Here is a 14,755-nt window from a genome sequence, read left to right as displayed (position 1 = left end):
TTGGTCAAAGCACCTTCCAGGCAGGGGCTTGTTTGGCTGCAAAAGGAACAGGAGTGTAAAACTACCTTCTCTTCAAGAGCCTGCAGCCTGTACTGCAAACCAGCCTGACCTGTGCTCCTAACAGGGTGCGTCCCCAGCACCCAGCTTCTGGGTGCCCTTCACCTTCCTGCTGGGACAAAGAGCCCTTTCACACCCAGTGTTTTTCCCCATTAGCTGCTGCTGCCTCCTGGTTTGGACAAGTCCATTTCATTTAACCTTTTACACCCCGCTGCAAGGGCCTTTTTTTTCCTCTGAACTTTCTGTGGTTTGGCAGTGAGATCCTGGCTGCTGTTGCCGGGTGATGCTCTGCCCCAGAGACATGAGCCTATCTTTCATGGTTCAGCACAGTTTTGTGTTTCCTCCATCGTCCCACTCATGTCCTTCCCCCCATGGCCTGCAGGAAGATGCAGGCTGGGGGAAGCTCTGGGAGGCCTGGGTGCTGTGGAGCTGCTGGCAGGGGAGCTCGACCTGGAGGCACATCTCCCCACATGCGTCACTCAGACCCACACTGAGGACTGCACTGCCAGTCCCCTCCTCCCTCCCTCCCCCTGCACCTCTCCCATTGAATTTCAACCTTTGGATTTGTTTATCTTGGCCTGACAGGCTGAAGATCTCCCCGAAGACCTTTCAGCCCTGGCGTGGGCTGCCACTCCATTGATAAACCACCACATTAACCTCTGGCAGCCTCTCACCTCCATCCTCCAGTTGTTTCATCACTCTGGTGCCTCATCTGATCTCTGAATCCTTCCTGTTCGATATCTTTGAACTACGTGCTGGAGGGGAAGGACCACACAAAGAGCATCACAGAGACATTTCGATGAGACACATTGAGCTGTGCACAGCTGGACACAGACCACTGCCACCCCCCCAGTCCCTCCCTGCATTTACAGGCTGAGACATTTGGGTACCCAGAGAGCGGGAAGAGCCGTGTTGCTGAGCTGTGTGGGTTTTGCAGGGCTCTGCATGATTTTGAAACAGGTCAGGCCACCTAAAGCCAAGTGCCACACAAAGCTCCTGGTCTCCAAATCAGTATTACTGATTTGTCGATCCCAGCAGAGGACAAGGCAGCTGGAGGAAGACATGGACAGCCATAACCACGTGGCGCTGCCTCATTTCTGTATGAGTTATGTATGCCCTGCATGCAGTGCTTAGTACTGCAGCCCACATTGGGGCTGTGATGCCTGAGCTGTGAGTGTGGAGCGGGCGGTGCAGGAGGAGCATGCAGCCCCTACCCCACACACTCGGGGGCTGCAATAGGTCTGGGAGCAGCACTGGAGGGAGCAGCACTAGAGCCCCCCTGCAGTGAGGCAGGCCTATGGTGGGGTGAAATGCAGCTAGGGACCCCTGGGGACAGCCAGCACTGTTACCGTAGAAAAAGCCGTTCGAAGAAACTCTCTAAAACTCGATTTTGGAGTTTTAGAAAGCAGGCATTCTTTATTGCAGCGCTGGATGCACGGGGGATAGTTCCTCCTAACATGCATACAGTTACCTACAGCAAGCAAAGCTTATATTGTTCTAATATATACATATTAATTATATTTCCTGGAATTGTCATACATATTCATGGTATTTCCCAGAAATCACTTACATAGTGTCCGCCCTTTGGGGCACTTACTATTAAATAGGTCGGTGGCCTTTTGGGGTCTTTGAAACCCTCTGGTGGTCATTTTCTTGGTGTCCGCTAATTGAACTCTCTCTTAAGGCATGTGCAATGTGGGTCGTCTCAGGTGGTTCATCTCTTCTTCCTAGTTAGCTGGTCCTGGCAAGTTTTAATCACAAAGCTCAACAGAACTTAAGGCTTGTTATCTATTTGTGCATACGGCTTGCTCTACAGAGGGATCTGGACAGGCTGGATCAATGGGCCGAGGCCAGTTGTATGAGGTTCAACAAGGCCAAGTGCCGGGTCCTGCCCTTGGGTCACAACAACCCCATGCAGCGCTACAGGCTTGGGCAAGAGCGGCTGGAAAACTGCCTGGTGGAAAAGGACCTGGGGGTGTTGGTCGACAGCCGGCTGAAGACAAGCCAGTGTGCCCAAGAAGGCCAATAGCATCCTGGCCCGTATCACAAACAGTGTGGCCAGCAGGAGCAGGGACGTGATTTTTCCCCTGTACTCGGCACTGGTGAGGCCGCACCTCGAGTCCTGTGTTCAGTTTTGGGCCCCTCACTACAGCAGAAACATGGAGGTGCTGGAGCATGTCCAGAGGAGGGCAACCAAGCTGGTGAGGGGCCTGGAGCCCAAGTCTTATGAGGAGCAGCTGAGGGATCTGGGGCTGTTTAGTCTGGAGAAAAGGAGGCTGAGGGGAGACCTTATCGCTCTCTACAACTACCTGAAGGGGGGTTGTAGTGAGGTGGGGGTCGGTCTCTTCTCCCAAGTAACAAGTGATAGGACGAGAGGAAATGGGCTCAAGTTGTGCCAGGGGAGGTTTAGATTGGATATTAGGAAAAATTTCTTTACTGAGAGGGTTGTCAAGCATTGGAACAGGCCGCCCAGGGAAGTGGTTGAGTCACCATTCCTGGAGATATTCAAAAAGGGCATAGACAAGGCACTTCAGGACATGGTTTAGTGGGCATGGTTGTTGGTTGGACCCGATGATCTTAAAGGTCTTTTCCAACCGAAATGATTCTATGATTCTATGAAACCTCAAGGTCTTCTCACATACCAGAAGATTCAAAGACGCTCAAGCCAGCACAAATTAAGCGCTACAAAATACAATGGAGTCTTTCAACTCCAGCCTCTACTCAAGGCATCAGCACCCCTCACCCAACCGCCGGCACCGCGGGCTCGGCCCAGGTCCCGAGGGGCAGCGCAGGACCCCCCCGGCTGGCTGGACCCTGTGAGGACAGCGGTGACAGACCAACGCTCCCTGGCTACGGGCCTCGTCCTTCCGTCACAGGGCCGGGTCCCAGCCCGTGCGGGCCGAGTCCCCCCGCTGACAGGACCAAGCCACCCCACGGTGCGGGCCGTGTCGCCCCCAGTGCCGGCCGTGACCCCCCTCGCAGGACCTGGTGCCCCCCGTGACAGGCCCCGTCCCCCCCCCCCCCACCCGCCGACACGGCCCAACCCCCACCGCAGGCCGTGCCCCCCACGTGACAGGCCCCGGCCCCGCCCCACACCGACTGGACGGCCCCGCCCCAGTGCGCCAATTCCGGCGGTGGCGGCGGCGCGCGCAGGTGGCGCGTGACGTCAGGCGGACCCGGAAGGGCGGGAGAAGGCGGGGGGAAGGGGGGGACCGAGGAGGCGGTCCGGTCCGGTCCCGTCCCGTCCCGTCCGGTCCGGTCCGGTGCCGTCCGGTGGGTGCCTGCGGGTCCTGTCCCCGGTCCCAGGTGCCGGGTCCCGCCGCTATGACGCTCGCCGTCTTCTTCGGGTGCACGTTCATCGCCTTCGGGCCGGCGCTCGGCCTCTTCCTCTTCACTATCGCCCATGACCCGCTACGCATCATCATCCTCATCGCCGGGTCAGTCCCGCTCCAGCGCCGGAGGGGCACGAGTGCCATCGCGGCTACTGGTGTGGGCGTGATAGGGGCACTGGTACAGGTACCGGTACTGGTGTGACAGCACTGTCGGTGCTGGTACCGGTATGGGCGTGACGGGGCGCTGGTACCAGTGCCGGTGCTGGTACTACTATGGGAGCGGCAGGGGTGCTGGTACCAGTGCCGGTGCTGGTACCAGTGCCGGTGCTGGTACCAGTGCCGGTGCTGGTACCAGTGCCGGTGCTGGTACCAGTATGGGCGTGACAGGGGTGGTAGTACCGGTGCCGGTGCTGGTACCAGTATGGGTGTGACAGGGGTGGTAGTGCCAGTGCCGGTGCTGGTACTACTATGGGAGCGGCAGGGGTGCTGGTACCAGTGCTGGTGCTGGTACCAGTATGGAAGTGGCAGGGGTGCTGGTACCAGTGCAGGTGCTGGTACCAGTATGGGTGTGACAGGGACACTGGTGCTGGTGTCGGTGCTGGTACCAGTATGGGTGTGACAGGTGTGGTAGTACCAGTGCCAGTGCTGGTACTAGTATGGAAGTGGCAGGGGTGCTGGTATCAGTGCAGGTGCTGGTACCAGTATGGAAGTGGCAGGGGTGCTGGTATCAGTGCAGGTGCTGGTACCAGTGTGGGTGCTGGTACTGGTATGGGTGTGACAGGGGCGCTGCTTCCAGTGCCAGAGCTGGTACCAGTATGGGTGTGACAGGAGCACTGGTAGCAGTGCCGGTGCTGGTACCGGTGTGGGTGTGACAGGAGCACTGGTAGCAGTGCCGGTGCTGGTACCGGTGTGGGTGTGACAGGGCTGCTGGCACCAGTGTCAGTGCTGGTACCAGTGTGGGTGTGACAGGGACGCTGTTACCAGTATGGGTGTGACAGGGACGCTGTTACCAGTATAGGTGTGGTGAGATGCTGGTAGCAGTATGGGTGTGAAATGGGTGCTGGTAACAGTGCTGGTGCTACTACCGGTGTGGGTGTGACAGGGCTCTGGTACCAGTGCTGGTGCTGGTACTGGTGTGGACGTGACAGGAGCGCTGGTATCAGTGCCTGTGCTGGTACTGGTATGGTTGTGATGAGGACGCTGCTTGCAGTACTGAAGCTGGTACCAGTATGGGTGTGACAGGAGCACTGGTAGCAGTGCCAGTACTGGTACCGGCATGGGTGTGACAGGGGTGCTGGCACCAGTGCCAGTGCTGGTACCGGTATGGGCATGACATGGGCACTGCTACCAGTGCAAGTTCTTGTACCGGCATGGGTGTGATGAGGCACTGGTAGCAGTTTCAGCATGGTAGGAATGCTCGTATCAGTAGGGGCATGACAGGTGCTGGTAGCAGTGCCGGTGGTAGTAGCATTGTGGGTGTGTCGGGGTGCTGGTACCAGTGCCGGTGCTGGTACTGGTATGGGCATGACAGGGGCACTGTTACTGGTGCCAATGCTGGTAATGTTATGGGCGTGACAGGGGTGCTGGTACCAGTTCCAGTGCCGGTATGGGTACAGGCGTGACAGGGGTGCTGGTACCAGTTCCAGTGCCGGTATGGGTACAGGCGTGACAGGGGTGCTGGTACCAGTTCCAGTGCCGGTATGGGTACAGGCATGACAGGGGCACTGGTACCAGTATGTGTCTCATGAGGTGCTGGTGCCACTAAGGGTGTGACAGGATCACTGGTACCAGTGCTGGCGCTGGTAGCAGTATGGGCATGACAGGGGCACTGTACAGGCTTGGTGTGATGAGATGCTGCTACTGGTATGGGTGTGATGGGTGCTTGTACAAGTTCCAGTGCTGGTACCACTATGGGTGTGACAAGGGTGCTGGTCCCAGTGCTGGTGCTGGTATTGGTACGGGTGTGAGAGGGGCCCTGGTCAGCAGTGATGGCGCTTGGACCAGTATGGGCGTGACAGGAGAACTGTTAGGTGTATGGGTGTGACAGGGGCACTGTTACCAGTAGGGGCGTGACGAGGGAAAGTAGCAACCAGAGATGAGGAAAAGGCCGAGGTACTTAATGCCTTCTTTGCCTCAGTCTTTAATAGGGAGACCTGTTATCCTCAGGGTACTCCACCCCTTGAGCTGGAAGGTAAGGACGAAGAGCAGAACATATCCCCCTTAATCCAGGAGGAAATAGTTAGTGACCTACTACGCCATCTGGACACTCACAAATCTATGGGACCTGATGGGATCCATCCAAGAGTACTGAGGGAACTGGCAGAGGTCCTTGCCAAGCCACTCTCTATCATCTATCAGCGATCCTGGTCAACAGGGGAGGTCCCAGAGGACTGGAGGCTTGCCAGTGTGACTCCCATTTATAAGAAGGGTCGGAGGGAGGATCTGGGGAACTACAGGCCTGTCAGCCTGACGTCGGTACCAGGGAAGATTATGGAACGGTTTGCCTTGAGAGCACTCACATGGCAAGTCCAGGATAAGAAGGGGATCAGGCCCAGCCAGCACGAGTTCATGAAAGGCAGGTCCTGCTTGACCAACCTGATCTCCTTCTATGACCAGGTGACCCGCCTAGTGGATGAGGGAAAGGCTGTGGATGTTATCTTCCTTGACTTCAGCAAGGCCTTTGACACTGTCTCTCATGGCATACTCCTTGAGAAGCTGGCGTCTCATGGCTTGGACAAGTGTACTCTTCTCTGGGTGAAAAGCTGGCTGGATGGCCGAGCCCAGAGGGTTGTGGTGAATGGGGTGAAATCCAGTTGGCAGCGGGTCACAAGTGGTGTTCCCCAGGGCTCGGTGTTGGGCCCTGTTCTGTTTAATATCTTCATCAGTGATTTGGATGAGGGGATCGAGTGCACCCTCAGCAAGTTTGCAGATGACACCAAGTTGGGAGGGAGTGTTGATCTGCTCGAGGGTAGGGAGGCTCTACAGAGGGATCTGGACAGGCTGGATCAATGGGCTGAGGCCAATTGTATGAGGTTCAACAAGGCCAAGTGCCGGGTCCTGCCCTTGGGTCACAACAACCCCATGCAGCGCTACAGGCTTGGGGAAGAGTGGCTGGAAAGCTGCCCGGCAGAGAAAGACCTGGGGGTGCTGGTCGACAGCCGGCTGAATATGAGCCAGCAGTGTGCCCAGGTGGCCAAGAAGGCCAGCGGCATCCTGGCCCATATCAGAAACAGTGTGGCCAGCAGGAGCAGGGAGGTGGTTGTTCCCCTGTACTCGGCACTGGTGAGGCCGCACCTCGAGTCCTGTGTTCAGTTTTGGGCCCCTCATTACAGGAGAGACATGGAGTTGCTGGAGCATGTCCAGAGAAGGGCAACCAAGCTGGTGAGGGGCCTGGAGCACAAGTCTTGTGAGGAGCGGCTGAGGGATCTGGGGCTGTTTAGTCTGGAGAAAAGGAGGCTGAGGGGAGACCTTATCGCTCTCTACAACTGCCTGAAAGGAGGTTGTAGTGAGGTGGGTGCTGGTCTCTTCTGTCAGGTGGCTGGAGATAGGATGAGAGGAAATGGCCTCAAGTTGAGGCAAGGGAGATTTAGGTTAGATGTTAGGAAAAATTTTTTTACTGAGACGGTTGTCAGACATTGGAATAGACCGCCCAGGGAAGTGGTTGAGTCACCATCCCTGGAGGTATTCAAAAAGCGAGTAGTCGGCATACTCCATAACATGGTTTAGTGGGCATGGTTGATGGTTGGACACGATAATCTTGAAGGTCTTTTCCAACCTAAATGATTCTATGATTCTATGATTCTAAGATGCTGGTACCAGTATGGGTGTGACAGGCACACAAGTGCCATTGCTGGTACTGGTATCAGGATGACAGGGGCACTGTAGCCAGTGCCCATGCTGGTACCGGTATGGGTGTGATGAGGCATTGGTAGCAGTATGGGTGTGACAGGGACACTGGTACCAGTATGGGTATGGCTGAGGTGCTGGTACCAGTGCCGGTGCTCGTACCAGTATGGTGTGACAGGGGTGCAGGTACCAGTGCCGATGCTGGTACCAGTATGGGTGTGACAGGGACACTGGTGCCAGTGGCTGTGCTGGCACTGGTATGGGCCTGAAATGGGTGCTGGATCAGTGCCAGTGCTGGTACCGGTATGGCTGTGATAGGGGCACTGGTACCAGTGCCAGTGCTGGTACTGGTACGGGCGTGACAGGGCACGGTTACCAGCACAAGTACTGGTACTGGTATGGGTGTGATGACACGCTGGCACCAGTATGGAGCTGTGTCCTGGATTTGGCTGAGATAGGGTTAATTTTCTTCCTATTAGCTGGTATAGTGCTATGTTCTGGGTTCTGTCTACGAAGAATGTTGATAACACACTGATGTTTTAAGTTGCAAAGTGGTGTTTGACTAAGTCAAGGATTTTTCAGCTTCTCATGCCCAGCCAGCAAGAAGGCTGGAGGGGCACAAGAAATTGGGAGGAGACACAGCCAGGGCAGCTAAACCCAAACTGGCCAATGTGGTATTCCATACCATGTGACACCATGCCTAGTACATCAACTGGGGGAACTGGGTCTTCGGGGAATTGCCACTGAGGGACTAAGGGGGTGTCGATCAGCAGGTGGTGAGCAATTGCATTGTGCATCACTTGTATATACCAATCCTTTTATTATTATTACTATTGTCATTTTATTATTGCTATTATTATTATTATTATTATTATTATTATTATTATATTCTTTTCTGTTCTATTAAGCTGGTCTTATGTCAACCCGTGAGTTTTACCTTTTTTTTTCTGATTCTCCCCCCCATCCCACTGGATGGGCGGGGAGTGAGTGAGTGTCTGTGTGGTGCTTCATGGCTGGCTGGAGTTCAGCCACGACAGCATGCCAGGGGCACCGCTACAAGTATTGGTGTGACAGGGGCGCTGGTGCCAGTGCCAGTGCTGGTACCAGTATGGACGTGACAGGGGTGCTGGTATCAGTCCAGGTGCTGGTATTGGTATGGGTGTGATAGGGGCACTGTAGCCAGTATGGGTGTCATGAGATGCTGGTACCCGTATGGGTGTGACAGGGATGCTGATACCAGTGCCAGTACTGGTACTGGTATGGGCATGACAGGGGCATTGGTACCAGTGCCGGTGCTGGTAGCAGTATGGGTGTGATGGGGGGGCACTGGTACCAGTGCCTGTGCTGGTACTGGTATGGGTGTGACAGGGGCGCTGCTTTCAGTACCGGAGGTAGTACCAGTATGGGTGTGACACGAGCACTGGTACCAGTGCCGGTGCTGGTACCAGTATGAGTGTGACAGGGGTGCTGGCACCAGGGCCGGTGCTGGTAACAGCATGACAGAAGCGCTGGTACTAGTGCAATTGCTGGTATCGGTATGGGTGTGAAAGGATTGCTGGTACCAGTGCTGGTGCTGGAACTGGTATGGGCATGATAGGAGCACTGGCACCAGTGCTGGTGCAGGTACCAGTATGCGTGTGACAGGAGTACTGGGAACAGTGGCAGTGTTGCTACTGGTAGCAGTATGGGCATGACAGGATCACTGGTACCAGTGCCAGTGATGATACCAGTATGGGTCCGTCAGGGTGCTGGTAACATTGCCGGTCCTGGTACCAGTATGGGCATGATGTGGAGCTGGCACCAGTATGGTCATGACAGGGGCACTGTTACCAGTATGGGGTTGAAAGGAGCGCTCCTGTCAGTGTGGGTGGGACAGGAGCACTGCTTCCAGTGCCTGTGCTTGTAGCAGTATGGGCATTACAGGGGCACTGCTACCAGTTCCAGTACTGGTACTGGCATGGGCATGATAGGGGTGCTGCTACCCGTGCCAGTGTTAGTACCAGTATGGGTGTGATGAAGCCCTGGTACCAGTATGGACATGACAGGGGTGCTGGTACCAGTGTGGGCGTGATGAGGCTCTCTAACCAGTATGGATGTGACAGGAGCGCTGGTACCAGTGCCGGTGCTGGCACTGGTATGGGCATGACAGGGGTGCTGGCACCAGTATAGGTTTGATGAGGCGCTGGTACTGGTGTGGGCATGACAGGGGCGCTGTTACCAGCATGGGTGTCACAGAGATGTGACTGGTACTGGCAGAGGCACAGTGCGGGGACCAGTACTGGTACCATTGTGGGTACCACAGGGGCACCCATACCAGTACTCAGAGTGGTGCTGTTGCTTGGATGACAGGGGCACCAATATTGTTTCTCTTACTGGTGCAGTCATGGATACGTTAGGGACACCAGTACCCATACTGGTGCTCATGGTCATGGCAGGAGCACTAGTCCTGGTCCTTATACCCCTGTGACAGTGACATGGGCAGCAGTATGCCTACTTGTACTGGTACAATTGCAGGTACAGCAGGAGTATGAGTACTTGTAGTGGTGCCATTGTGGGCATGACAGGGGCACCGGTACTGGTACTTGTACTGGTGCCATTCTTTGCACAACAGGGGCACCAGTACTGGTATTGTACTGGTACCATTGTGGTCACCGCATGGTGTGGGCATGATGGGGAAGACACCGGTATTGGTAACAGCATGGGATCAGTGGAGCACTGGTACCAGTACCAGTGCAGGGTTGGTAGTGGTACTGCTGCGTATGTGCAGCAGGGGCACTGGTACCAGTACCACTGTGGGATCAGTAGGATATGGTACTGGAACTGGTACTGGCATGGATATGAGCCTGGTACTGGTGCTGGTGTGGGCACAGCTGGGGCACTGGTGCCAGTTCTGGTTACCAGCGGAGGAGGAGTGCAGGCGCAGCGGCGGTACCAGTACGGGCACTACCTGCCCGGCACTGTTACCAGAACGGTGCTGGTACTGGTAGGAGAGTGGGCAAGGCTGGGGCACAGCTGCCAGTGGCAGTACCAACATAGAGGGGTGCAGGTGTGGTGCCAACGGGCACAGGCATGGCACCAGCACTGGTCCCGGCACAGCACCGGTGCCAGCAGGCACTTTCTCTCTTGCAGGGCTTTCTTCTGGCTGGTGTCGCTGCTGCTCTCGTCCCTCATCTGGTTTATTGCGGTTAAAGCCAGCAACCCCCAGGATGAGCCATTGCAGAAGGGGCTCTTGATATTTGGGGTGATGTTCTCTGTGCTGCTGCAGGAGGCCTTCCGCTTCCTCTACTACAAGCTCCTCAGGTAAGGGCATCTCCCACCCTGCTCCAGCACCGCTGGATGGTCCTCCTGGCTGTGGCAGGTGCCAGACTCTGGCTGGGAGCTCCTAGGGTGGGGGGGATGCCAAGTGTGGCACCAAGCCACCTCAGTCCTTGCTCGGAGTGTGTGGATGGTACCTGTGTTGATATGTTGACCTCAAGTGGGTCTCAGGGTGGTGGAGCAGAGCAGCCCTAAGGTCTGGAGGACCCAGGGCTGAGGTGGCTGGTAGCGTCTCCCTGAATTCGGGACAGGTAGGCTGTGGGTTTGGGCTGCTGCAGGACCTGTTACATCCTCTCTGCCCTCATGACTAGCATCAGCAGTGCTCCCGCAGCTTCGGGGGATGCCTGGGACACACACCAGGCACTGGGAAATGCCCGCTTTGCCATGGGGTGGGCAGACGAGGGTTTGGGATCTGCCCTCGCCTCCTGGCAAGTCTTGTTCCTTTCTTAGGGACAGTTTTATGTGAGCAGGCACAGCCTGAAGGTGGTTTTGGGGCTCTGTGGGGTGGCACATCGCCACTAGCCCTGTCCTCGGTGCCCTGGCCAGCCCAGGGCAAAGTCTTGGCGCAGCCTCAGCAGCTCCCGGCCTCCCTGGTGCCGCCAGCCCGGAGCATGGGGCCTTATGCTGCCTGCCAGGCAAGCACATGCTGCATGCACCTTGTCCTGCGTTCGGACAGATGGACGCTGTGCTGGGGCTGGGCAGGCAGACGAGGGGAGGCAATGCTGGCGTTAGTTGGCTTGGTCTTTGGCGAGGGTCTGGGGGAAGGCTGGCTGGGGCTGGGTGTGCAGGCTCGCACCGCTCCCTGCCGCAGGGCACTGCCGGAGGTGGGCAGGCAGAGGGTAGCAGAGCTCCGCGGAGCAGCCTCTAACACAAACCACCGCATTTCTTTTGCTCTGCGGATCTCTGGTTGCAAGCGTTGCTGTCCTCCCCGGGTTGAGGAGCCGTCTGGTGTCCTTCTCACCTGCCATACCTCTAGCTGCTAAAAATTATGGAGCCCCCCCTCTCCCAGTTTCTGCCCCACGGAATTTTTCTAGCTCTTTGAGCTCTTTCTGCACACCCTCTGTTTTTTTTCAGCATATTCTAAGAGTATGAATGCGGAGATCAGGTACCCCCTCCCGGCATGCACCTCCCATGCCTGCACTGGGGATGTTTTCCACGCGGGGGTGCTGCTTGCTTTGCACCCGATGTTCTGCTCACCCCAGCCCTGCTCTGTGGGGCTGGCTGGCACTCACATTCCTCTGAGGAAAATATTTCTGATGTGGTTTCGCATGGTTTTCACATGCGTCGTTTGTCTGGTGGTTCAGGGTGGTCACGCGGATGCTCTCCATGGTGGGTGTTGCAGCTCGGTGATGCGGAGGTTACCAGGAGGGTGGGATGGTGCAGAGTGAGACCCCAGTCCCGTCTGCTCCATCCTGGTGCTGCACCGTGCCTCAGGAGGTGGTCGGGCTGTGCCGGGCTCCAGCATGCTCTCACCCCACAGGAAGGCCATCGAGGGGCTGGTGGCCCTCAGCGAGGACGGCTGCTCCCCCATTTCCATCCAGCAAATGGCATATGGTGAGTGCCGCACAGAGTGGGGCACCCCAACCAAGGGGCCAAGGGAAAGCCTGGGCAGGGGTGGGCATGGTGCTGGGGGAAAGGGAGGTTTCTCACGCCGAAGCTGACTGGGAGATGCCTGGGGTGGCCCTGGGAGGCTCAGGACCTGACGGTGTCCCTGTCCCGGCAGTGGCTGGCGTGGGCTTTGGCCTCATGAGTGGCGCCTTCTCCATGATCAACCTCCTGGCAGACGCATTAGGGCCCGGCATTGTGGGCATCCATGGGGACTCGCAGCTCTACTTCCTCACCTCAGGTGAGTGACCAGCACCCTTCGCTCATGTCTCTGCCCCACCACAGAGGTGGCAGACACAGGGCAGCTGGAGTCTCCCCTCCATGCCATCCCCTCCATGCTGCACCCTCTGCCCATCTAGGCCCCTTACAGTCCCCTGTCACCTCTCTCTGTGCCAACCCTTCTTTCTGTCCCCCATGACCCTCCCTGTTCCTCTCCTCCATCCCTCCCACACTTGGGGTCTGCGCCAGCACCTCCCAGTCTGGCCCAGCAGTGACCCTACTCCCCTTTCCCAGCTCCTCTCCATCCCTCCGTGAGCCTGCAGGCCAGGTCAGGGCAGGTGGTTCCTTGGTGACACCCCTCTGCCGCTCCCTGCAGCTTTTATGACCATGGTGCTGATTTTCCTTCACACCTTCTGGGGGATCCTGTTCTTCCATGGATGTGAGCATCGGCGCTGGTGGGAGATCATGGCGGTTGTCATCATGCACCTCGCTGTTTCCGGCTCGGTGAGTAGCTGGGAGCAGAGCTCCGTGCTGGGACCTATATTCAGGGATGGCTGTGGTACATACTGGTCCCCGTGTCAGGGGGGGAACAGCCTTTGGCACTAGCAAAGTGGTTGCGTTTGGGGGACTTGCAGCTGGTCCTTCACAAACCAAATCCTGGAGCTGGTGTCCCTTGTCCTGTTCTGCTCATCGAGGTGGTGGTGCTGCCACCCATCCTGTCCCTGTCCTCTCCTGCCTGCTCACCCCTCTCCTCTCCCCACTCTCTCTCCAGACGTTTTGCAACCCGCTGTATGTGGGCAGCCTAGTGCCCTCCTACCTGCTGATGGCTGCTGCCGCTGCCTGGGCTTACCTGCTCTCAGGGGGATCTGCCCAGAACCTGTGGCGCTTCCTGCTCTGTAAGTCCTGTTCCATAAAGGGAATGGGGGACCCTGTGGGTCCCTCTGGGTACCAGGACTGGCGCTGGGATGGGGAGAGGGTGTCCCCAGGGCTGGAACAAGGTCATCATCCCCTTGGCTGCCAGACTGGAGCTGCAGCTGGGTTTTGGGGTTGTGGTCTGGTTGTTGCCTCTCCTGGGGGAAGTGGATGGGGTAAGTAATCTGGTGAAAACTACCTCCTCTCCTCTTGGTGCCCGCAGGTCTACGGAGTGGAGCCAGCCCCCAGCCACGATCCTGAGACCCTGCGGGATGTTTCTGTCCCCAGCCACCCCAGCCCTCCCCTCCATACTGGCAGCAAGAGTGGCTGTCAACTTCTCTGCAATATCTTTTCTCCTGGACTGGGGGACCCTGGCCGGTCCTGGTGGGGCAGGCGCTGGGGTCCAGCTGTGGCAGCCAGCCAACCCCTGTGGCTGGGGCTGGCTTGCTCCAACGCCCCTTTGGGAGCCCCTGGAGAACAGCTGTTTTGGGGGACCTGGCTTTGCTGGCCCTGTCACGAGCTGAGCTCCAGTTAGCCTGCCTGGGAAGGATGCTACCTTGGACTGCCGGAGGCCTGAGCCCAAAGAAACCCATTGCTTCTCCCCCCACTGCAGAAGATATGCCATCCCCTGTGCCAGGCGGGGACCCGCATTGCCTCCTCACCACAGGGTGGAGGAAGCGGCTTTGCAAAGTGCTGCTGTGCTCGGGGTCGGGGCTGACTGCTGTGGTGCTACTTTCTCCGCCTCGTTGCCCAGCCTTGCTGCCCTGGGAGCCGCGGCCCCAGCGCTGGACTGCAGTCGCTGCAGTGAGCCAGCATCCTGGTGCAGAGAGGATGGTGCTGGGGGACCCGAGGGGACCGACAGGACCCAGGACAGGGAAAAGATGGTACCCAAAGGGCCCAGCGGACATGAAGGGAGGTGGAGAGCTCTGGAGGAGATGCAGCCCCGCAGCTGGTGCCGGCACAGCTTGGGAAGGGGGTTCAAGGGGCCATTCTCATGGATCATTGCCCTCTCCTGCACTTGGAGAGGGATTTTCAGGGGGGCACTAGCCCTGATGATGTGCCACAGGGCTGTGACGGAGAAACTGCCATCGGGCTCAGGGCTGAGAAGACCATTTTATCCACAGTGGGCTTTTATACCAATAAAAAGTATCACAGACAAGCAGGGCTGTGTGCGGTCAGCAGCACTGCTCTCATGAGGAGGGTGCAAGCACTCTGCAGCAGTGGTGGCAGTGGCTTGTGCTGGTGTGACTAGGGGGAGAGGGTCTAGCTGTTGCAGACCCCAGTTGCCTGGAGGTCTTGCTTTCTCTGTCCATCCTAACAGACTGGGCTCTAGTTTTATTGCTTTGGGGTGGAGGCTGCTGAGCAGCAGACCTGCAGGTTCCTCCCCTCTCCCGGACCTGGCCTGTTTCTCTTGGTTTTGGCATGGCCGTAGAGCACCCTGGGGCTTGCCTCCAGCTGCACTGGAGCCA

At 57.4% G+C, this 14,755-nt stretch overlaps 1 protein-coding gene across 1 annotated transcript; it reads left to right on the top strand.

Moving 5' to 3' along the window:
* Nucleotides 1–3,301: 3,301 nt before the first annotated feature.
* LOC128137169 (gamma-secretase subunit Aph-1b-like) lies at nucleotides 3,302–14,448 on the top strand. The gene is made up of 7 exons (XM_052777883.1): nucleotides 3,302–3,494; nucleotides 10,365–10,535; nucleotides 12,031–12,104; nucleotides 12,274–12,396; nucleotides 12,751–12,878; nucleotides 13,147–13,270; nucleotides 13,510–14,448. Exons 1-7 carry the CDS (start codon nucleotides 3,382–3,384, stop codon nucleotides 13,545–13,547), a joined length of 771 nt encoding a protein of 256 aa, XP_052633843.1. The 5' UTR covers nucleotides 3,302–3,381; the 3' UTR covers nucleotides 13,548–14,448.
* The last annotated feature ends 307 nt before the right edge of the window (nucleotides 14,449–14,755 follow it).

The sequence above is a fragment of the Harpia harpyja genome, chromosome Z (assembly GCF_026419915.1).
Source record: "Harpia harpyja isolate bHarHar1 chromosome Z, bHarHar1 primary haplotype, whole genome shotgun sequence".
In the NCBI taxonomy this organism is placed as follows: Eukaryota; Metazoa; Chordata; class Aves; order Accipitriformes; family Accipitridae; genus Harpia; species Harpia harpyja.
This window is presented reverse-complemented; position numbering and strand designations above follow the sequence as displayed.